The sequence below is a fragment of the Ochotona princeps genome, chromosome 11 (genome assembly GCF_030435755.1).
Source record: "Ochotona princeps isolate mOchPri1 chromosome 11, mOchPri1.hap1, whole genome shotgun sequence".
Classification (NCBI taxonomy): Eukaryota; Metazoa; Chordata; class Mammalia; order Lagomorpha; family Ochotonidae; genus Ochotona; species Ochotona princeps.
This window is the reverse complement of record NC_080842.1, coordinates 54,758,751-54,784,603: the sequence shown is the minus strand read 5'-3', so window position 1 is coordinate 54,784,603 and position 25,853 is coordinate 54,758,751. Positions and strand designations below refer to the sequence as shown.

Below are 25,853 nucleotides of genomic sequence, written 5' to 3'. Positions count from 1 at the left end.
CCGTTGGCCAAAAGGTGAAGTCCTTTGATGCAAGAAACCATTAGGGAGAGACATAAGCAATTGGAGACAGATCACTGAGGGATGACAGTGTTGACTAGGTCAGGGTCTCAGGCAGCACATGTTGCAAAGGTAGTTTACCCCCCGTTCTGCTCTCCTCCTCTGTCTGCACATGCTTCTGACTGGGACAGTGATTAGGCAGTAAACAAACAAACAAACAAATAACAAAACCCACAGGCGAGTTGAGTTAATATGAAATATGGTTCCATAAATGAATAAATGATGCTGTGACAGCCATTGGATGTGTCCACTGTTAGGGAGAGAGGGTCACTCTTGCTGCCTGCTTTCTGAAACTTCTTACATCTGTTTCTTTTATCACTACACATAGCCCCCTCTTCAAACTCTAGTTTCTGCTGCTCTAGGGACAGAAATTATCAAATGTCATTTCATAAATCTATCTATATTTATATCTATATCTATATCTCTCTGTATATATAACTATTGTCTGTAGATGACTTCTTACGCTACAGACATCGCTTTCCAAATTCTGTGGGAAGATCTGCTTGTCCCCATTGTACACGTAAGTAAACTGTGGCATAGAGCTACCAATATGTTCCAGTTTTCCCTTCATATTTCACCCAGGGGTCAGACCACAACATCTGGGCTCTGTTTCTTACAGGTACTATTGCCTCATACACATTTCATGTGTGCTGTTCTGAGCATATAGTGAATATTGTATTAATAAGATTGCTTTAATAGCAATTCTGAAATGAAGCTACTATACTCCAGGCATTATCTTGTAAATTACACAGCACAGAAGTGTGACAAAACAGTAGTTTTGCTTTCTTTCTGGCACAACTAGTGCTTCACATGTGTTCAATGATGCTTTTCTAACATGACCCTTTTGTTTACTCCTATTACATGTTGGATGACCAAAAAGATAACACCGTTTTCTCTACTACATCTAAGTATACTTGGCTGTGAAAATTGCTTACATGAAATACTGTTAACTAAATTTGATGAGATTTTCAAATGTTTCTTGTACCTGTATAGAGGCAAAGACATTGCTTGTCCTGATACTCAGATGCAGTTCTATGAAAGAGTTGAAGTTCCATTATTTTCGCAAGCTTTTTGGTTTCTCATTTGTGCAATCTTCAGACAGGTGTTTTGAGAACTGATGTTATGACACAGTGGGTTAGGCTGTCACCTGTTTGAATGTTATGCAGTGTGAGAGCTGATCATGTCCTGGCTGCCCCGTTTCTGATCTAGCTCTCTGCTAATGCTCTAGGGAAAGAAACAAATTTTGTCCCAAGTGTTTGGGTCTCTAGCAGCAACATGGGAGAGCAGGATGGAGTCCTAACTCCTGGCTGTTGGAACCATTTGGGAAATGAATCAGTTGATGAAAGATACACTATCGCTCACTGTGTTTCACTCTGTTCCTCCCACTTCTCTGTAACTGCACTTTTCAAACAAATAAATGAATCTTCACGAAAAGATAAGTGCTTCTGTCTGTAAGGTCAATGATTTCTGGAAGACACCAAGTTGTAAGAAAGACTATTACAGGTTATCCAAGTACAGGATCTTCTATTTTTTACATCATTCAGATTCATTTCTCTGGAGATATTCAAAAGAATTCCCTTTCTGAGTGACTGAAAAAATACAACTGTGGGTAGTTTAAACATTAACTATTAGGCTCTTTAAGACAATTTTTAATACTGAGATTCTTAATTTCATTGTAAAAACTAAATCCATAGACAGAAGAATCTTAAGAGATGACTAACAGAAGTTAAAATTCAAGTTTCTTAATGTGGATGAAACAGCATAATGAAACATATGTCCAAGTAGCCTGAAGTCCAGGCTCAATTACTATAACTTCTGCAAGCAAAGCAATAGCAATATAAGCCAAAGCACCTGCTGTGTGTTTATGTAAATCAAGTTTAGGCAGGACTATTTCTCTAACATTGTCAAGGTTAGTTGTAGCTCAGTAATTCTGACTTTATAGATAGCCACTGTAAATTTGATCATTTTTTTTTAAATGCAGTCCTCAAATCACAGGTATGTTTTAAATTGTATGCCTCTGGGCTCCCGAAACTTACTTTAAGTTACAAATTCTCTCTCTCACTCTCTTCCTCCCTCCCCCCATCTCTCTTCATATTAGATGATCATCTTTGTCAATCGCTTACAAATAATTTGATATGGATGTATGGCAGTGGAAATTTAAGTCAACTCAGACTTTCAATGATCAGACCACTGAAGCCATACCACCCCAAAATACTGCATAAACAATATAATCTGCAATTAAAATAATAAATCTCCAGGTTCTTCAAAATAATAAAATGTTGAATAGCTTTATTTATAATTCACTGATAAATTATTTATTTATATATTTTTATTTAAAAAATATTTATTTTTATTGGAAAGGCAGATTTACAGAGAGAAAGATCTTCCAGCTTCTAAATCATTTGCCAAATGGCTGCAATGGCTAGAGCTGAGTTGATCTGAATATAGGAACCAGGGGCTTCTTCTATGTGTCCCACATGGTTGGAGGGTCCCAAGGCGTTAGACCATCATCTGCTGCTTTCCCAGGACACAAGCAGAGAGCTGGATGGGAGGTGGAGCAGCCAGGACACCACGAATGGGATCCTGCTGCTGGAAGGGAGAGGATTAGACGATTGAGCCATTGTGCTGAGTCCGAGTCACTCATAAATCTTTAGAAAATGCAGGACACTCTAGGCTGAGTGATAATAGATATTAGTCATGCATCATTTTCAAGATACGAAGGACACTCTTTTATAACAAGATAATTGTTCATTTAATGTTCAGACTTATTATTTTGGAAATTAAGATTATTCTGATCTTTCTTAACCTGAACACCAATATTTCATTTGCAGTTGCTGACATTTGCTTGTCATTACGGCAATATAATGCAGTGTTTTTATTTTTGGAGAGGGATGAGTGACTCTGTATTTTTAAAATGTTGTTTCCTTTCTTGTTTGTAGGATCCCTTCTTCCTCAACTATCCCAATAGCAATACTAATACCGAATAGTAGGATCTTCCCTATCATTAAGGCAGATCTTACAGATAACATGTGAGCCTGGTTAGGTCACAGTCACCATTTCGAAGTTGAAGTTTGTAATCCAGGAAGTCTCGCCCAGCTCTGCAATTTGGAGTCTGTTTCTGGTGTGGCCATACTAAATAGGGCTGAAGCCTCCCACAAGGAATGAGGTAATTGAGATGATTATAACGCCCAGCCTATTTTAATGTAATTGTCCTCCACAACACAAACAAATTATCTGTAAAGTTGAGTTTCACATCACAGATCTTATTTTGCTCATAAAATCATTGGCCTTACTCTCATCATCCCACGCCCCAGCATCATATCATCCTAAAAGACATATAATTATTTAAGGGTCAATCACATATAGTTCATCCCAACTCACCCTACATCATCCCACAGAGATAGACTCACTGGACAACACAAAGCCAGGCACATCTTCAAGTGACTTACTGGAAAAGAGATCCTCACCACCAGTCTTGATATTGTATTTGCTTATTTCTAGTTTAAGTGGATTCATTCTTAAAAATATTTCCTAGACACTATCTAGATGACCAAAAAATCAGTAGTGTGAAGAACTATTTCTGTTGACTTCTCAAAAGACAGCACGACTGAGAAAATAAAACATCCATAAGCTCATTCCCTTAAAATATATGGAGCAAGATGCTGGGCACAGACAAAACTCACATGGAACTTACATTAAGTAAGCAAATGTATATTAGATAAGAAAGTGACAATGAGAAAAAAATTCCAGAATTTGGGAGATATTACACAAACACTTCCAAATAGATAGATATTTGATGACTGTGGGAATTAAAAATGCCCCAGGACAATGGGCGGATAGAGCAGAAACAGCAATTGGAAAATGCTGATGGAGACTGGCCTTGATTACAAGTATTTTCCAGGGGGATGAGACAGATTGATGTGCTATAGTCAAACAAAGCATCCTTTCACTGCCAGACCAAGAAGTATAACTATGAATGTGATGAGATAAAAAGTCCACATTATTGGAATGTTGGGCACACTACTTCCATCATATTAAAAAAATAATACGAAATGAGATTTCAGGAACTGGAACAATCCAAGTGTTTATGTTGTTGATTGTACTAAAACTGGGAGAATTGTGGCATCAGTGGTGGCAAGAAACCATGCGCAGTGAGGAGAGAATGACTTTGACATACAGTTTGCAACTATTACAAAATGCCCATCTTGTTACAGTTGAGATATTAAAAAATATAAGGCAAGAGAGAACAGAGAGGAGGGGAGAGAACCTGGGAGAGGGGGAGGGGAAGGCCCAGTGCCAACTAAATTGTATCAAAAAAACAAAAGAAAAAGAAAGAAATCATCCAAGCAAAAAAAAAAAAAAAATAAGGCTTAAAGAAAAAATATAAGTAAAGCAAAATATGAGTGACTATTAATATCCAAAAAGCTTCAAAAATGAAATCCTCCTCAATTCATATATGTTGACTTAAAATAAGATGGAGGTTTTATATCTGCTTCTGGTATACAACAATTTTAAGTTGGTCATTACAACAGTATGGAACACATGCTTAGTAGCAATAAGTCCTCACTGCCTATTTTTAATATCATTCCTATCCTATTTAGAACAAAAGTCATGGCTAAAAATAATAAACAAATATACTGCTTGATTTTCAAGATCGAGAAGTGAGAATTGCTTTGTTTCATTAAAAATCATCAGTAGATTATCGGGAAATTGTGTGATTGTTACACAAAACATGTACCAACTTCAGTTTCACAAATAATGGCAAGTTTTTAAATCAGTGCTTTGATTATTTATAGTTATTCCCACTAAAAATATGGTTCCTTAACAAATGGACAGATTTTAAAGACTACAATCTATATTAAATAAACCATACTGATAAACATGCAGGCATTTATAATATCTTCCTGTAGAAGACTTCAGTATAAAACAGACATGAAAAACACCTTAGAAACATTGAAGTTGATCCTCTTAAAGTGTTAGAACTTGTATCTTCTTAGGATTCAACAGGTTCTCTTCCATGTACTATCTTCGTGTTGGCCCTAAATATTCCCATTGCATTATTATTTTTATTTTAACAATTATTCTACTGGGAAGCCCCCCTGGCTTATTTCTTCTTGTCTCTGACCTCATTCTCCATTTCCTATGGCCTACTGCTTTGAAGTGCCCCAACTGAAGCCAGGGCAGAGCGAGTCACAACAACCAACGGACAACTTCCTTCTGAGGGGGGAAAAAGATCATTTTCTTCCTTCTTCTTCCATTAGTTTCCTTCTGTCTCTAAAAGGAACTATGGTTTGGAAAAGTTCGAGTATTTGGTCAAAATGCACATCTCATTATATAAATAAATAAATATATTTATTTATTTATTTATTTATTTCACTTACTCTAGAAAGAAGGAGAGACAGAGCTCCAGTCCTCTGGTTTACTCCTTAAAAGGTTGGGTACAAGCCATTTCCTGGAATACTGTTGAATTACTCTGAGTGGCAGGGATCCAACAACTCAAACCATTATTTGATGCCTCCCAACGAATGCAGGAACAGGAAGCTGACATCAGGAGCAGAGCCAGGACATGAAACAGGGCTCTCTAACATGGATTCAGCTGTCCCAACCTGGCACCATATCTGCTCTGCAAATACATCTCTGCCCACCTCCCAACAATCTTTCTCTTTCTTAGCCCTAAATTCTATAAAATAATGATTATGTAAGTCACAAATTATTTTTTGAATCTCTTTTGTGTATTGAAGTTCAAATTTAAGAATTATTTTAATCCTCAAACAGGAGCAGAATTTTGGTAGGTGTTAAAGCCCGCTTATAAGAAGAAAATGAGTGTGTGTGTGTGTGTGTGTGTGCGCACATGTGTGTGTGTGTGTGAGAGAGGGTGAGAGAGGAGAGAGCGAGAGATTGATATTACATCGTGCATTTATTGTTTATCTTTTTAAAAATAATATATTTCCTCATGGTATAGAATTTGTTTAGATATACCTATGTTCAACTATTTATTTATTTAACTATATAATTCTGTCATTTGTAAACACTGGATAGTACTTTCAGAGCTGTGAGACAATATTATTACATGATAATATTTGACATCCAATAAATGTTTTATTTTTCATTCATAATGCAATATATTTCTTTTCATTTAATAATGTTGCTACAAAATACCTTAATGCCCACTTAAAAACTACATAAGAATGGTCAAAAATTATGATTTTCCCCTTTGATAAACAATTAAGACTGTTTTCATGGAAGTTAAGTAAAAGGATGGTAATGAAAAGTTGGTCTTGAATAGAACAGAGTAAATTAATTATCACCCATGATGTTCATAAATACAACTTCAATTTGCAGCAAGATCACAATGAAACCATTTCTAATAGTTGGAACTTTTCTAGTAAATAATAATTATCATGAATAAGAAAAGATTAGTGAGTCATAGCTGAGTGAATGATCCCTAAAAAACTAGCGTGGTACTTCCTGAAATGGAGCTGACCTTTTGACAGATAACTTAATGAATCCTTTTGTTGAATAAGGAAAGGCTAACAATAAGAAGAGACATTGGCAAGATCAATATCATCAATTTCAGTGGCAGTGGACCATCTCAGCCATAAACCAAAACATAATCTGACTTTTCCAATATAATTTGATAGTAGAAGATGTGTTATGTTCTAACGCATGAGATCACTCTACTAACATGACTCATGAGATAGAACGTATCTGATCTGAAATTCCAGTCTGTTTTATTCTCATTTCCTATTAATGTTACGGATTCTTTCACGTAGATACGTTTTGACTTTCAGTTAGACAGAAAGACCCTTCACATCAGGGACTGTATAATTACTATTTTGTTTCTCTCTTAGTTGGTCACTAAATTCAAAACATGAATTATATCCTTTAATAATTAGAGCAGATATTTAATTCACATATTTATTAGCATATATGAGTCAATATTGGATCTAATATTTCAGTAATAAATTCACATTCTACGGATTTCTTAATCTTATTTTTAAAGAACTTTTTGTTTTCTTTCATGCTCCTCTCCCCGAAGGCATTCATTTTCCTATTGACTGCTAGGGAGTCACAGGCCCTCTTTCTGTATGTATGGTAGTTCTGTTTTAATACAGAATTTCAACTGACCGGATTTTAACATCACGACAGCTATTTGTTATATTAATTTACTATAACATCAGTTGTATTGCTTTTGGGAATTCAGAAACTTTTGACTTTTACCTTTATTTAAAAAGTTAAGTTTGCTTCTTGCTTTAATAAATACTGGAATGTTAACAGTTATTTTTGTGTTACCGTTCTCATATGAAACGGCCAGGTACAAGGTCTCAACAGTCTAATTCCCCACCTGCAGTGCTAGCATCTCATATGGGTGCTGTGTCTGTTGGGGTGTTTCATTTCCCAAACAGCTCCCTGCTTCTGGTCTGGGAAAGCATTGGAGGATGGCTCAACTCCTTGGGCTCCTGCCCCTCCCCATAGGAAGCCAGGCAAAACATTCTGGCTTTCAGCTACATACCAGCTCAGTTTTGACCACTGCAGCCATTTGCGGGGTGAACTAATCTTTGGAAGATCTCTGTTTCTCCTTTTCTCTCTGTGAATCTGCTTCTCTCTCTCAAAAAAAAACAAAACAAAAAACAACAACAAAATCTTTTTTTTAATCCCATAAAATACAATAAAATCAGGCATAAAGGCATTCAAGTTGACAATATGTACCAGAGCTTACTGATTATACAACACACATTTTTCTAAGGATCAGACTGATAATTTAAAGAGTGATAGAGAAAGAGATCTTCCATTCTGTGGTTCACTCTTCACGTGACAGCAGTAGCCAAAATCATAAGGCAGAACCTCCATACACATCTCTCACAGGATACCAGGGACTCAAGTACTTCTGGCATTAGCTATCACACTCCAGGATCCTTAGCAGATAACTGAATTGTAATCAGAGCAGTTAGAACTCAGATGTACTGATAAGGAATACAGGCATCACCAGCAGGAACTTAAACTTCAATGTCACAGTTCCTGTCTCTAAAATACATTTCTGAAACTTGTATTTTGTGTATCTAGCAAGCTTTTTTTTTAAATTGTAAACAAGTCTTAAGACGACTTAACATAGTCTAATTGACTACATGGACTAAATATAAATTTCTATTTGGATATTAATTCATCCACTCATTGTATATATTTAACATTTTAAAGATGGAAGAATTAAAAGAAACAGAGTCCCAATTTTGGAGAGCTCCCGCATGCCTCAGTTGGCTTTCCACTTAAAGAGTGCGGTGAATTCCATTTACTACCAAGGTCAGTCAATGATTTATGAAGTGTCTGAAGTATTTAAAATTGTCCTATCATTTGAAACATTGATTAAGCTTAATGATGTAGATTATTGTTGGACACATTTTTTATGCTTGGATGCCAAGGTTTATGATAGATTTACTTGTAGGGGATATAAATTTGGGAGACCCAAGGAACTCTGGAGCTGCATTAAAAAAAAAAAAGTGTTTCTTAGCATTAACTATCCCACATTGAACTATGCATTTGAGACAAATACTTTATTAGAAATCACATTTATTTTAGATAATAATGTGCTGATTTTCTATCACTGAAAAAAATACAAGCTTTTCAAAGATATCCTGTTCAATGTTTCAGTTTGTGCATTATAACGGCATCCAAACATAGCAAAGAATTCATTTCTCTCACCCTTCTTCTTAACATTTATAGAAAGTCTCCTTAAACTGGCATTGATTGTTAACAATGCTTGTAGCATCTTTTTAATGTTGCCTAATTTTCTTGCCTGCTAGAAATCAGAATTTATGTATTTCATGCTTAAAAATACTATAGACCACTGAGGTTAGGCTCTGTCCTATTCAACTGTGGCATGATCTTTATTAGAAAAAAGCTGCAGGTAGCTAGGTGGGAGGAGTAACTTTATGGGATCTAATGTATAATATTCTTGAAAATTATTAAGAATATATTTTAGTGTTACCAGAAAAAAAGGTGATGATGTATAGTAATACATTTGCTAATTAGCTCAATTAAGACACTCTGGATGTGTATGCCTTTTAAATTACCACGTTATACGTGTAACATATGTAAAATTTTTTTACATGCCAATCATTATTAATCTAAAAAGGGACTTGCTGTAGCAGAAAGGGGTTCAGGAGGAAATGAGGTGATACCCAGGAGGAATCACTCCCTCCTCCGTACCACCAATTCCTTTATTGCTTTGTGTCAGTCTCCCCTTGAGGGGTCTCCACAAGCATTTCCAGCCAACTCTTCCATCTGCATTTCTCTCCCAGCTCTGCCCACCTCTCTCCTATGTCCTGCTATCTTTGCTCGTCCCCTTACGCTCTTTCACTGCTTTCCCACACAGAGATCCGATCTGGCTGCCATTCCAGATTTGCTCTCCATGCCAAAATAAGGACTTCTTTCCAGAACCCCAATTGAGAAATGATTTCATAACTTCCTTTTCAAAATAATTGACAAAACAACCTCTAAACTTTGGTGTGCCATGCATGACCTGCTCCATTACACGTAAAGTGTTATAGTATTCATGAGAGGCTCTGATGTATTTTTCAAGTACCTGATTGGCATCACCCACAATTAGCAGAAACGTCTTCCGTGAGTTTGCCTGTGTTGTCTCCTTTTCCATGCTTCACATTTCTAAGGTCAGTATTTAGCATAAGAAAATGTTGCAGAGACAAATAAGCTAGAACTTTTCTGTATTATTGATTTTGGAGGGGAGTTAAATGTTTGAGTAAAAATATTGCACTGTATTGAGCATTAAACGTTAACTACATCTGAGGTGTGATCACATGTTTTCCAAAACTGAGTTGTAACTGATAAGAAGGTAACAGACAAAGGTTTCTTCTTTCACACATAATACCACTTGCTTCTCACTAAGATCAAGGAAGTATCCAGAAGGACAGCTTTTGGGCCTTCACTTTGTTCTCGAATTCTGCCCGTGAAAACAAATTTGGGGAAAAATATTATTCACATTATTATCACACACACACAAATACATGTACATTTTTTATGGGTGTCAGTGTGTTTGTATATTCTAAATTATCTAAAATATATTTTTTCAACAGTAGACATTTGATCTTAAACCATGTGAGATTGTTTCAAAATATGATTGAAAATGAAATTAAAAGTTATGTTTATTTTAGTGTCCAGAATTTTTGAAATCCCAATAGGCATTTTCATAAGTTACATTTCCCACAAGCTTTTTGTGGATCTCTAGTACTAACAAGGAATTGCACGTTGTCTGATGTTCTTTAAAAAAGGTGAAAATTATTCTCTTGAATATTAAATGTGGCACGTGGGTCAGCTAAATACTTTGAAGTCAACAATGCTTATTGTTTACTAAAAAGATGAGTTAAGACATGTCAAAAAGATTGTCTGCTTTCACTGGTTACAACCCAAGAATCCTTGAATTCACATTTCTGAAACAGAGAAAAAACAACCATATCAGAGTTCATCCAAACAGCGATTTTAAAAAGTTAAAAAAAAAATCTTTGCAGGAAATATTTGAAACAGAAAATACAGTGCAGCGTAATTGCATAATTACCAATAGCTTCAATTTCCATCCAACATCATCACAAACAGTATATGACAGACTTATTACATGCTAGTGTATTTTTGATTTTGAATATCTTTGGCTTGTACGAAGAATGTCCATAATCAGTACGCATGTCTTGTGGAATAGAAACCAGAGTGACATTTTGAAATATTTTAATTGCTTGTTGAAAACTGCTAGTGGATATGCCAAAGTGAGAATAAGATTCTGAAACTAATTAATGCGACTTCATTTATCAAGAGCACTAGAGCTGTTATAAATGCTAATAATAGCATTGTAACGGTACATTTCTGTTTGTCTGTTGACACTCAATACTGTCATCGTGCCCACACCAGTGAGTCAGAGAAATTCTTTATGCACATTTTAACAAAAAGTATTCTACATTCATCTCTAATAAATTCTGAGACTTTCCATATTGATTTTTCTTGGTATTGTTATGGTAGCATTCATAATAGTAAGTTTGATTGTTTTTAAACAGCTTATTTAGATTTGGAAATTTAGAGAAATAGTACGCACTATAGCACACATTAAATGTTCAACTATGTTAACACAATATGTAAAATACATTTGTGAAAGTACTCGTTACATCACTTTCTGTGGACGAAGTAAAAATGATCATATGGGAGGAGAGTGTGCAGGGGTTTTTGTCTCAATACAAAGTCTGAAGACTATATTGAAACAAAAAAGCTTAAATTACATTCCACAATAAAGGCCTTTCCTCCATATATCATCTTTAAATGTTTTAAAATTTGGGTCAGTAGTGTTTTACCATGGATATTATGAAGATTTGTAGAGAGAGTACTGAAATAACAGCGCAGGATTTAGTCTTGGTGATTTGTTTTTCCTGATGGTTTTTTTCTGTCTGGTCTTACATGTTTTAGTCTGTAAAGATCATGGAGCTGGGCTTGACTAGCACTTTATGTCTTTTCAATCAGTTCGGAACAACTAAGATCGTGAGATCAGTATTAGAAAATGATTAATGCCTCTGTGTCCCCTCCCTTCCCCACACACAGAACTCAGCGATAGATAGTAAAATTCTTTGATAAGAACTGTACCCAAGAGAAATTTATCTACAGTTACATAATTCCAAAAATTCATTTGTGGATCATGGAGCACCATCATTAGAGGAAAGTGGTCTGCTACTTCTACAAGAAGTTTTACAAAATGTCATGGAAATTTAATTAGAGAAGAAATATTTATTAATTTCTCTTTTTTAACCCAAATAAACTTGATCTGTTTTCAACAACTGATTTATTTTTATTGAAAAGTAAGATATACAGAGAAGAGGACAGAGAAGAAGATCTGCTGTCCTATGATTCACTCCCCAAGTGGCCAGAATGGCTGGAACTGAAGTGATGCAAAGCCAGGAGCTTCTTGTGGGTCTCTGAATCAAGTGCAGGGTCCCAAGGCTTTGGGTTGTCCTCTACTGCTTTCCCAGGGCACAAGCAGGGAGCTGGTTGGGAAACAGGGTCACTGGGATTAGAACCTGTGCCCATATGGGATCCAGTGGCTTGTTCAAGGTGAGGACTTTAGGTGCTAGGTTTTTGGTGCCAGGCCCTAATCTTTTTATGGTTTGATGGTAATAGCATAAAATTTGTGGGTTAAGTACACAAAATCCTGTAGCAGTAAGGTGATATAAGTTGAATGTGGAAAAACCAGGTAGCATAAAGCACTCATAAATCATAGATGAACATAAGCTTCGGTAAAAGGCAATGTTCCTCCTACTTGAACTGTATTTGTCATCAGGAAGGCTTGGTGAGCAACAACATCAACCTAAGGGAAGGAAAGAGACAGTTCTGTTTTGTTTTGTATGCTGTCTTGCTTAGAATCTTTGTCTTTGCTTCCATCCTCAAGCTCAGCCAATGATTTCTTGGATTTTTTTATTTGGATTATTTTGTAAAAAGCATTATAGGTTATTTTCATTGTTTCAACAAAACTTATTCCAGGGTAGGTTGATTACAGAACAGGTCTTTTCAGATATTTTAACATTGATAAAATGTAAAAAATTGTTTTGGAGAATGTTTTAGGATTTAGTACTGACCACACAATTTATTAACTTCATGCCCTTCTACAATGTTCTTCTCTCTGATATGAAGCATTTCCATTTTAAAAATCTAAAAACATCTCACATCTTGAACTGTGTGAAATGGAGATAAAATTACAACATATCAGACAATATTGGTTCATTGATTATTTATTTATCTTCAATTCACTCATACTTACTTTGCAATAAGCACAGTTCCCAATTCTAGGAATCTGTAAAGCACTGGTTTAATCTTTACTTTTCTGCACTAGCTATGGCCTTGAAAATAAACACTCAGCACTTTGGACTTCAGTGTTCTCATCAGTAAAATGAAATGGTTGGAGTATAACAACTTTAAATATTCTACTACTCTGAGAAATTTGATTTCCTGTGGCTTGGATTATAACAACTTTAAATATTCTACTACTGTTTGGGAAAGTTTGACTTGCTTTAGTCCATTTAATTTTAAAACAATAGTAACAACAAAATAAGATGTGTTACCATGCCCCAAGCCAGCAGCTAGCTACTATGGTTTTGGTGCTGCATATCATAATTGAATAATGCAGCAATATTGCAAGTCTTTTGAGCCAAAGCATAGTCCTGTGTAAGGTTCACTCCAAAAAGTAGCATAATATCCACCAGGAATAGTTAAGAAACTTGATATGGATATTTAGTTTTTTCTTAAAATGAAGAAAGATTAATCCACATACTTTTTCAAAAGTGCAAATTTCTTCTATCGATTCTTAAACGTCGAAGTTTTAATATCTTTTGGCCTGAGATTGGTTGCTCCTTGCATTCTGAATGACATATACTGATTACATTAGTATTTACTGCTCTGCCCTGTCTTCTTAACAGGTCACTTTTAGTTTGTTTGCTTATTTTATTTTTCCTTTTTAAATTAAGATTTTTCTTCTGAGAATAGAATTACTGTAATTTCCCATGAAGATGATTTGTAACTATGAAGGCTTTTTAAAACCACTCAAATGTAAAAAATGGTTGAAGAAAATGGTTGAAGAAATGGTTGAAGAATGACAAAGGTGATCTTTCCATAGTTTATTTTCCTTGTTTCTATTTTATTGTACTGACACGGTGAGGTTACACTGCAAAATCGTTTATATCTGGGCAAAGCATTCTAAAGAGCATTGTGATATTTTAAGCCTGTAAAACAACCACAGTATTCATAGGTTATAAATTAGAGAAACTGGATCTTCACCGAACACATTCCTACATATCTTATGCTGGAGAATTTTCCTCAATCTTTTCTACTTTCTCAGGAAAATAAAACAGCAACGCGCATGAGCACACACACACACACACACCTCTAATCCAAGAATAAGAACTCTCTTATTAATGATGCAGTGCATCAATTACTTTTGCTCTTCACCTTCTCTGAATATCAGGTAATTAATTCACAGATCACCAGTGGCAGACAGCAAGGAGAATGTAGCAATCTGTGTCTGCTGTATCCTAAGCTACTTCTTCAAAGTCTTTAATTTTATTTTTTCAGCTTTTCTTGCTTACCTGTCCCTGTTGTGGCTTTCCTGGAAGGACATCTAACTGATGCCTCCATTGCTTCCAAGTAGATGTGTCAAATTAGTCCCTGAGCCTCATTTAACAGCTACGTATGTGATGGATGGTTTTGATCGTGTTCAAAGGGAAATTTTGTCATTAGCAAATCTTGAATTCTGTTGCATACATTTAAATTGTGAAAATAGCTTGTGAAGTAATATTTTTCCTCTACTCTAGATATGCAGGATTAAAAATGCATTGTTGAATACATTTAATTCTTAAGCAGCTTTCAGAATTATCTTAACATCTAAGAATGTGTTTTATTTGAATAATGGTTAGAATATAAAATGATAAAATCTCATGCATAGTCACTTGTGAGTTTAAGTAACATTTCCATCATTAGGACATTCTAGGCGAGCAAGCCAAGGAGGAAAGGATGCTTTAGGTACATTATGGGATACTTAATTTTGAGCAGGTACATTATGTTGCAAATTTGGTCACTCATTTGGTCATTATTAGGGCTTAACTGTTACTATTGCAAGGCGGGAACATAACTTATTTTAAAAGCTAGATTTGCATCTATGAAAATAAGCTATTCCTTGGGAAAGTACAGACAGAGATATGAGTTACATAAAATGCCCATTCAGAAAAATTGTGTACTTCACCCTGTTTGGAGATATGAACCATCACATATGGGAGGGGTGTAAAAACATTAACAGTAGACAGATAGAAGCCGCATGATAATAAAGTGTGATAAAATGTGAAGGGTGCATTTTATACAAATCACATTTCTTTGGAATATTGATCTCCACAGGTGTATCAGCTTCACTGCATCTCTTTACAGTATGAATTGTGGACTAGTTAGATGCACAATATTGTAATATGTCGCAAAGATGGATAGGTAGAATTATCACCCACATATGTTTAGTTATAACACCGTAGTCAGAATTAAATTCAAGCAGAACTCTCAGTTTATGAGAAACCTAACATTTTCCATATGCACTGTCATATTCCATTCTTTTTCTAATATTCATATATTCATTAGCATTTAATACACAGGCCTTGGGATTTTTAAAAAGAAACATAAATATGTTAAATTTCTATATTTGTGAATTATTTAAGTTAACATCAAGGCCTAGTTCGTTTTGTTTGACATGAAATTAATTTAAATCCCACCTCTTCTACTTTTGATATGCAAATATTTCATTTTGATGTTGTAGCAATACAAATTGAAGTTTATAAAGTGAACTGCTAATGCTAATTTGATTACTTCTGTATCACTGTTCAACACTATAAATTAGCCAGAGATTGTTTCAAAAGGAAACTGGGATTGGAAGAACTCTTTCTCTGCAGGCCCTCTGCAATGATGGTAGTATTAATGCATGGACATTAAGGCCTGATGATTCTCACAGAGCAATGAATGCAATTTTTGAATGTAAATAATTCAAGAATTTTCAACAGCCTGACAGCTTGACTTATTCTTTTAAATTGTGAGTTCATCAAAAGCCCATACTTTACTTTTTAATAGATCAGAGTCCAAATCTCTTTAAAATATGTATTGTACATGATACAGCACAATTCATTTTTGGCAGCTAAAGGTGCTTAATACAGTGAATACAAATATCTGAATTATAAATCCAGTAATTTTTGGTAGAAGTAACCAATTTTCTAAAGAATAAATTATCAAAAATAAATTATTTGATAAAGAGATTCCTAATGACTTGTATTGACAAAAATGGCAGAAATATCTGACTGAAAATCAAGTAAGATAGGTACACCTAAAAACTACTAAAAATGATTTTCTCTCTTTCCATTTTAAAAAGTACTTAAGAATGATATATCAGAAAGCATGTGTATCTAACCAAAGTTTCTGTAGTTGGCCACTTAGTCCATTGGTGGAGCCGCAGTAATACCTGCCACCTGTAGTGTGCCTGCAGCATGCATGTTGCTTGTCTGTTTATCAATGAAATGTCTGTGTAGTGTCTGTCTGTAATCTGCTCTATTTCTGATAGTCTCTATGCTCATTAACCTTTTACAGGTGCTGCACCTTTCCAAGGAACTACAGGTACTAAAAGAATGGGCACTGCTTATCTAAACAAGGCATAGCTCCCCTGTGAGCTTTAACTTGCACTCTTGTCTACCCATAAGAAAAGTTTTGGAGATTTCTAAAATAAGACCCAGTGTATTAAATAAATATCCATGAACGAGCTTAGGAAGTGCAAGAGAGAAGTAGCTAGTGGTTGGGTATAGTTTTTGTTGTGTCTTTCCAACATACTATGATGTCTTAAAGCCCTTTCTCATGAAATAAACCATAAATATTAAGTGAAATAAAGAAAGGAGAAAAATCAGCATCCATGATCTCTATATTTAAATCCAGTAATCAAAACTCCTTAAGGTGTGCTTGGAATAGTGCATTAGAATTTATTCTCCTATTGTTGACTTTTTAAAGAGTTCTCCATAATAAATGTGGCATATGGAAATCTTTATAAGCATGGTTGACTAAGTTGGAATGTTGATGAACAGAGATTAGATAATTTCCTAAACAAAACTAGTTATATTAAGAATTAAATGTTGTATTCTATTTGATTGATTCTCTTTCTTAATATAACAGAATTCAAATTAAAACTGATTACTAAATAAGACCAAGAGTTACCATCATTCTATGTTTTTTCTTTACAAAATTCACAAATTGTGTATTGAGGGTGGAGAAGCTTATGCAGACCAACAAACTTGAGGAAGTGGGGGGATGTGTGCATAATATGTGAATAGATGTATGATTTTGACATAATACCAATTCTATTCCAGATTGCCACGTTTTCCCTTAGATACCCTTAGATTTTATACATCCTCTATAAAGAAAAAAACACACATGCTATTACAAAATTGTGTCTCCATTCCCAGAAAATTTTAAGCAATTGTGTCTCATAGCTGCTTTGATTTGCATAAGTAAACTAAATTACATATGGTTATTTTATGGGCAGGTCAACGTTTAAAGAGAATAGGAATCAGTCTTTCTCAGATCAAGCATTATTAACATATTGAATAGACTTGGGCAAGTCACTCATAACATTCAACAGACTTGTTAGAAGTGAAGAATGCCATTGTGATTATGACAATCATTAGTATTATTAAAAAATAATGGCATTGATGATATCAGTCTTTATCCCTGAAACAGTTTCCAAGGGCTAAAATGGGCATGGTATAATCTGAGCCAGTTGCGCTTAATGGCTTCACCGTCTAAATTGCCATCTTGCTCAACCTCCCATTTAAAAAGTGTGAACTCTTTTGTAAGTCTCCTGTGCAAATTGTTAAGAATAATAGCTCCATTCCTTTTCATAATAGGTATTGAAAAATTACTAGAATAATTTTCTGTATAATGAAAGCAAATTAAAGCAGGTATCCTTAAGAAAATATCTTCCTTCATTAAAAAAAATGTGTTTCAAAAAGTTTCATTGGACGTACAAGCACGTTTCTACAGTCTTCTCTTCACTTCTTTCTCACCTCGCAGTATTTCTTTACCACTAGTAAGCTTAAATCGAACAAACGACAAACAAAAAAACCCTCTTCTTTCCACCATACTTTGAAAACACTCAATTCAGTATTGAAATGTTGTGTCTTAAAATCAAGACCCCAGAAATTTGCCATTTTCTGGCCCTAGTGCCTAGTCTGTATTTTGCAAGGTATGGAAAATGGAAATTGTGTTCTCTGGATCCTGTGAAATGAGTTGGGGCCAGGGGTAGAAGGGGAGAGCAAAGGAAATAGAAAGACAAGAAAAACATAACGCATAGTGTGTATTCTTCCCAGAGCACAATTGTGAGACGGGAAAAGGTACAGACACTGTACTTAGGAAGGAATGAAAGTGGAACACCTTTGAAGAAAGGGGCACTTGGGCCCTTCGTTCTCACTCAGTTCTCATTTGGCCATTTAGCTCTCATTCCTGTGACTAAGCAGTTGAATCCTTAAACGTTTAATTAATCTTAATTGACATTTAAATAACCATATTTGGCTGGTAGTTATATTGAGTAGTGCTGATTGAGATGGTCACATTCTCATTTAACTTTAAAAGGCAGAGGTTAAATGTTTTCAGTTGAACAGTTGAAATAGATAATAAAGAATAAAAGTGAAATTCTTGGGCACATTTTGTGTTCTTTTTGATAATTTCAAATTATATATATTGGTTTCCTTTGTTTTTAAACTTCTTCCTTCAGTGAGTACAATTGGAATACTGCTGAAAATTAGCATTTTATATGTATGATGCTGTATTTACATAATAAATAAGATCTTACAATATATTATATACCTAATATATATATATATTCACAAATACATATAAATAAAGGTTTCCTTTATTGGTAAAATTCTAATAATCATTTGTGAATATATTTTATACAATTAACAAGTCATTGTCTTTGAAATTTCTCTTCTATGTTATTCAGAACAATGTTTTTGGAGTCAAACAAACAGGGGATCATGTTAGAGTCCTAGGAGTACCTGACTGATGTTTAAAGCCCTTTCCTTTTGAGTAAGTTAGATTAACATTACCTCCATTCACCCGAGGTAATGAAGGAATGAGTTAGTTACATAAAGCATGGGGCATCATGCTTGCATCAAAGTCTTTGTTAAGTAGATGCTAGCAGGTTTCAAGTAGTAATTCTTCACATAGGTCAAATGAATGCACCCTAGTTTTTCCAAAGACATATATTTATTTTTCTGCATCATGGTCAATAGTAGAAATTGCCACTCACATGAATGCAAACTGCACCAGTGTGTTTCTGTACCAGCAAATCCAAACTGTTCCAGCACTTTCTCTTCCATATAAAGACATGGAGTGACAGTGAAGTGAACTTCGATATAACAAGCCATATATACAGCATGGCAGAAATGATTCTGCTTTTAAATGCTTCAAAAACTGTCTCAAGGAGGGAGAAGTGAGTGTAATGCAATGGTGCTCCCACTTAAGCTTTTAATTTTTGCTTTTGTTAGAGAAACATCGGTCCATGCTCACGTTGGTTTCAAATGCAACTAAATTCTTTACTGGAACTAAACTTTGGGAATGTGTCTCTTAGTTTCAGAGCCCTTTCCCTGTGATTTTATAGTCAAATGAGTCACTCAAAAGAGATGCTGATAATATTAATGTAATACAAATAAGAAATGTAAGCAGATAAATGTTTTACATATAGCAAAGTTTTAATTCCATGCCTCCAGCTACTGTTAACCAGTGAAGGGAATTGTCCGATTCCTTTTTGATGAATTCCCCACTCCCACCCTACCCAGAACCTTCAGTCTTATCTCATTTCATGTGTGCAGTCTGTAATGTTAGCAGAGCTGGGGTATATGTCAACTTGTAATTCTTTCAGTGGTAGTTCCTGTAGTTCCCACATAATTATCTTACTTGTATCAATACTGTACATGTCTTTGATGTGCCTCCAAGATGTTTAGATACTTTAAATTCTGGTTGTGATATTTCCCTATCCAAGATGAGCCATGGTGCCAGGTGGGTATAATGTATCTGTAACCTAGACCCAACTTAAATGTGTAAAGAAGGAACTATTAAAGTGGCAGTAATCTATAAGATAGGACATTCTGGTAATATCATTCATCAAATTCTTGCCTTTCCTAATTGCAGAAATAATTGTCTTCCAATGAAAACATTATGTAATGATTAAAAATCAGCATGCCATATACACTATTATAGATGGACTGCCTTTCCAGATATTGGTAAGGAAAAATCCAACTAAAGTTTAGAGAAAAAAAGAAAAACCCTTAATTTAGTTTGTATTCCGACAATAACAATCCAAACAAGCAAACAAACAAGCAAACAAGCACTTACAGTTGAAATACTTAATAAAGAGCAAATGAAATAGAGGTTTAGGACAATAGCAGTTCTCACTGATTGTTTACAACAAGGTGATTCTGTAAATGAGTGCATTCACAGTTCCTAACATCACCAAATATATAAGCTTAGAAAATTGAAAAGAAAAAAGAAAGCTAAGTTCTTACTGTATCATAGAAGCACACTGTATGGCCATGTGCATATTTTGTTTTATCAATATGGCTATTAAAGATGATAACCAAAACATCAGCCTTATTTAGTATAAGTCAAATGTGATGGGAAGAAGCCCCACTACCTGTTTGGGTAGGAATGAAAAGTCTCAGAAGTACCATTGAGTCTTATAATCTGCAGCTCCTTTAGACAAAGAGCATGTAACATCTACATCTTAGTAACATTTGTATCCTTGACTTTGTAAAAATTTTCCAAGTTATAAGAGTTAGAAAGCTGTAGGTTTGAGTTGGTCCTTGGAAAACCTGCTACGAATGACCTTGGTTCTCACCTGTAGTGCTTTCTTTCCAAATGGACGTGACAGCCCTGTGGCTGCTCTGTTGGAAGATGAATGAGCAGCCATTCTGAAGTAACTGAAAAGGAGTCATTTCATTTTATTTCTCTTTGCTTTATATTACAAAAATTTGACTTCTAGCTTTTAGTTTTCAAAACAGAGTAAAAAAATTAAATCTGGAAAGATAGTAGATAACAAAAAACAAATGTATATAAAACACCCGAAATCAGAAATGATTCTAAGTTGATCACCAACAGGCTTGAGAGATTTGTAAACATCACATATTTCCCCATAGCTATTCGAACATAATTTGTGTTAAGGTGATCCAAGTGGTATTTGAACCAAATGAGTGTAAATTTAGCAAATTTAAATATATATTCAAATGTGGCTTGAATATGTTAGTAATATGTTAGTGAATGTCAGTTTGTGTTAATGAATCTGTAATAGCTACTTTTAATTGAAAATAGATGCGATGTTAAAACATGATTTTTAAATAGGTAGCTATGTTCAAAATTATGATAAAAATTGACTTCAGAAACCAGTGGCATATCAATGTGGATCATGCTGTCTGAGTAGCAGGAAGTCCGTTTTAATAACCGAACAGCTGAAATGCAACTAGTCCTAACTGAGAAGTGTGGCAAATATAGAAGGCAAATACATCAGATTTAGAAAATTCAGTGTAAAGACAAAGAGTGGATGCTATCTCATCAATTATTTCACATCTATTACATGCTGAAAATGTTTTAAATACTTTATGTTGAAAAATGTGTTAGAATCATTGCCACTTGTTTCCTCTCATTTTCTAAACGTGGCTGCAAAAATATTTTAAAATTGTGTTTGTGCCTCTTATGTGTGATTTGTCTTAAAATTCTATAGTTTTGCATTCATTAATACAGAATGTATCTACACAAAAGAAAAATCCTGGATTTCAAAGATAAACATGAGACAGGTATATATGCATTTTCTATTGCTACTATAACAAATTTCTACAATCTGAGTAGTTCACCAAAGCACTAATCTATCATCTTAACAACTAGAGAGTTCAGAAGTCCAAAGTGGATCCCAGTGGGCAAAGATCAATGAATAGCAAGGCTACATTTCTTTTTGAGCCTTGCAGGCCGACTCTTTTCTTTTTGACCTGTCCAGCTTCCTTTGTTACTGGTTCCACTCCTCCATCTTCAAAACGATACTGACTGAAGAACCAGTAACACTGATTTTCTTCCCGATTCTCTGCCTCCCAGTTCCACTTATGGAGACTCTGGTTCCAGTGCGTCCACACACATGCACGTGCAAACCAGGATCATCTCCCCATCTCAAATTTAGTTGATGTGCTACATTAATCTCCCCCTTATCTGTGACTCAACAGAATCATGGATTCCTGGAATTAGGATACAGGCATTTTTGGGGAGCTGTTATTCTGCCTAACATGGTGTTTATGTAATGTACCTTAATACTTAATTATATGAAAATAATTTTTCTATCTAGCATTATCATGATCACCTTTACCTACCCATGTTCTATATTTCAATCTATCATCTGTGTGTCTTCTCTCCTTGACAAGAAAACGATGTTTCTCTTCAGATCCTTCCCTTGTTCCTCTGTGGTAGGTAATTTTTCTTACCACTAAATCTTCTGAAAACACCAGAGAGGTTTTATACCTCCTATATAATCAGCCAAAGTGCTTTTGCTGATAACATGGAAAAAAACCCAAGTTTTCCACCAGAATCTGGTAGCTCCAATAATTACAAAATTTCTGCGTGTGGAATTATTTGCTAGGTTCCTCTGGTAGATTAATAACAGACACAGCAAGCATGTAGGAGAGAGAAGAATGTGAACTACAGAGGGAGAGCATGTTTTTCAGAATGGACACAATCAGTAGATCTTTTGGAAAGAAGAAAAGGCTTTGAGACAGAGACAAATAAAGGGGAAAACTACTTTCCTATTTCTTGGCCCATCCAAGAGACCTGCTCAGGATTGAAGTTCATCTTGGGATCTGCTGCTGTTAGCTGAGATGTGTGTCCCCTCCACCCCCCGGAAACTGTAAACACATGGCAGATACTTACAGCAACCACATATCTTGGTGGATATGGAGAAAATTTGGTTTTATTTTTAACTGAATATGCTATGGTATGAGAATTGGAAAATCATCATCATTTTTATTATATTGCTAGATAACCATATTTAATTATGCGATGGTTCATGGTACTATAGCTTAGAAGTCACAGTTTGGCCCTTACGATTTAGAAACCAAAAAAATCACTGATTTTGTAAAGCCAAGTATTCTTTTTTTTTTTCAAATTAAATCCATCTTTTACGATATTATACTCTGAATTCCAATGTTTCAGTTGTTTTCTGATTTTTAGTAATGATAATGATTTAACCAGACTTACGAAAACTGTTCATTTAGCCTGTCTGGTGTACACAGCTAATTTGGATTCTAATTGCCAAGCAGCAAGGCAATAAACTCAGTGAACTCTAAACACAGAGATTCACACACAGCCTAGGCATTCTCTTTGTTTCCTTTCTTTTTCAGTTTTGTTTTTTGGCGTACTGATACAATGAAAACTACTGCCTATTTGAAAGCTTTGCATCATTTCTAGGCAGGCAATTTTTATATAAGAAAGCTTGTATATAAGAAAATTTATGTAAGAAAAAGTGATTTTTGATCTAAAATTGTTTAATGAGAATTTCAACCTTATGTTAAATGTATTTTTGTGAACTTTTAGGAAGCATTTACTATCAGACATGTGTTCTCAAAATTTAGATTTTAATGCTTGAGCATGGTAGCCTAGTGGCTAAAGTCCTCGCCTCAAACTTGCTTGGATCCCATATGGGTACTGCTTCTAATCCTGGCAGTCCTGCTTCCTATCCAGCCCCAGGTTTGTGGCCTGGGAAAGCAGTCGAGGATGGCTCAAAGCTTTGGGACTCTGCACCCATGTGGGAGATTCAGAAGAAGCTCCTGGCATCTCAATTCGAATCGGCTCAGTTCCGGCCATTGTGGCCACTTGGGGAATGAATCAAAAGATGAAATATCTTCCTCTCTGTCTCTTCTCCTCCTTTATGTATATTTATCTTTTAAATGAAAATAAACAAATCTTTAAAACATTAGATTTTAAAATCTGTCTTTAGTATTAGAATGTAGATGTGTGTAGCGTAGTAAATTGTGATTATCCATACAGCAAATGAAAGGCAAAATCCTTAAAACTCAGGGTGATGATGTCCAATCCTTGGATTTGTGGTTCAGGCAAAGTAAATATTATATTTAAGTACAACAGATACACAAAATTAATTGTCCACTGATTTACGTATTTGTATCCTAGAAGCATAACTCCACAGACATTTTTTTCTCCCTAAAATAATACAAAGAATATTCAACTCTTTCCTCAGTATAGCTCCATATTAGTACAGCATGTTGGAGGTGATAATATATTCTGAATAATACATTTGTAATCAAGAGATTTTAAAATAACACTTCAAAATAGTTCAGAGACTAAACAAATGTACTCTTTTTGTCCTTTTTGTTTTTGTTTTGGGGTGGAAAAAGCATTAAGTGCCCAAAATTGTCATTTTTGTGTGTGGATGTGTGTGTGTATCGATTTAGGGAAAAGGACATGAACCTCTAATGGGCCAAAAAATAATAACTAAGTAAAATAGAAGAAGTTATATAGATGAGCTAAGCAGAATAGGAAATTCAGGTAGGCAATTATAAACATTGCCAGGGGATGTCTGAACTTAGCTTTTGAGGAAATGACCTTTGGAATAGACTTTGCAAGCTTCCTAGGAGGGAGGCAGACTGAGATCACACTGAAGAGTATATGCAAAGGAAAAAATCTGGCTAATGTAAAAAGCATTTTAGATGGACGCTATGAACTGGAGATGATCATTTGGATTGCTGGGCAGTGGGACAAAATGGAAAAATTTGAAGAGGAGAGATGTAGTTGGATGATCTTATAAATTCACAGTTTTGCTGGCTAAAATTGTGCAAGATAAACAGGAATGTCCAGTGAGAAGAGTAATAATTTAAACGTTGATTCTCCCAGCAGAGTATAGTCAAAATAAGAGGAGAACAGCATTCATATCCCAGAGACACAGTAAAAAAAGGTGGTACAATGATCCTTAAGAAAAATACCATCGTTGATTAGAAGCATTCATATCTAACTAGGTAACACATCAAGATTTCTGGTAATCTCAACTCATCCTAGAACGTTGGATCAAAAACTCTGGGTGAGGTCTAGAACTCTGTCTTAGCAAACCCACTGGGGAATCCAAATCCTACTGCTATTTGAAGATCATTACCTTAGAGATGTAGTTCCAGAATGCAAAGCCAGAATTGAAGAGTGGATTGGATTAGAGGATAAAGCGTATGAAATGATTAAGAACAGCTAAATTTTACATTGCAGGCACCCAACTGGAGAGTGGTGTCATTAAATGGGATTGGATATATATGGGAGGAGGTAAGTTACCCAACCCCTCAAAATGGATGCTTTTAAAAATATGTAGTTGACTAAGAAGTTGTGATGGCAAGATTATGTATTTAGGGTCAAAAAAAACAGGAATTTGTCTTTATTATATCATTATATGCTGTAATTTTAGCCACATTAGACTATTTGTGTGCTTGTGGCTTGTCACTACGGGGTCTGGAAAGAGGCTGGGACACAGAATGTGTGATGCAGCATAAATAACCTTTAACATTGTGGTCAGAAGACCTGAACTAACACTTGTGATCTGTAATATCTACCTCACTGCATCATTATGAGCTTTATTCTCATTACCTTTGTGAAGACATTTAATTTTTATGAGACTGGGGTTTCTGTTAGTTGCTAAACTTTTGTGTGTGTGTCTTCTTCGAATCAAGACAATGGAGATAGTGTCGTTCATAATTATTGTGAGAAAACAGCAAGTGTGATAATAGCATAATCAATGGAAACTGGAAGGGCTTAAAAGGTATTAAACTGTCTTTGTTGGCTTTTCCTGTTTTGCATTGTTCAAAAATTTAATGATAAATTAATGATTTTGTGTAAGCGATTGATGGAAAGCGAGAAAATATTTCTTCGGATATTCCTAAATGTGCAAGTGAAATAGACAAAATAGTTATCTGGAAATTCACTAAAGAAAACATTTGTTATGTGATCTCATATATTTATGATCCTAGAGAAAAATTCTTGAGCAATGTATTCAAACATATTAATCAGGGTGTGTAGAAAAATATGAGTAATGCTCTTTGCGAAAGATAAGGGACCAAAAGACATATTACATTCAAATATAAAATAGCAATACACTATAATGTTTTGCTATCAGCTACACCGATTAATGCAGATGATTCTAATTAAAAGTAAATTTAGAGAGCAATTAG

General features: G+C 34.9%; 1 protein-coding gene across 9 annotated transcripts in view; it reads left to right on the top strand.

Annotated features, from left to right (window-relative positions):
* The window catches only part of PCDH7 (protocadherin 7), a 386,862-nt gene that overhangs the window by 231,045 nt on the left and 129,964 nt on the right, over positions 1-25,853 (top strand). For 5 of the 9 annotated variants that reach the window (XM_012931426.2, XM_058670228.1, XM_058670227.1 and 2 more), the window contains exon 3: positions 24,901-24,954. The exons of the other annotated variants lie outside the window; for them this stretch is intronic. In XM_012931426.2, the coding sequence (XP_012786880.2) occupies positions 24,901-24,954 (54 nt within the window). The remainder of the gene's footprint in view (positions 1-24,900; positions 24,955-25,853) is intronic. 9 annotated transcript variants of the gene reach the window in all.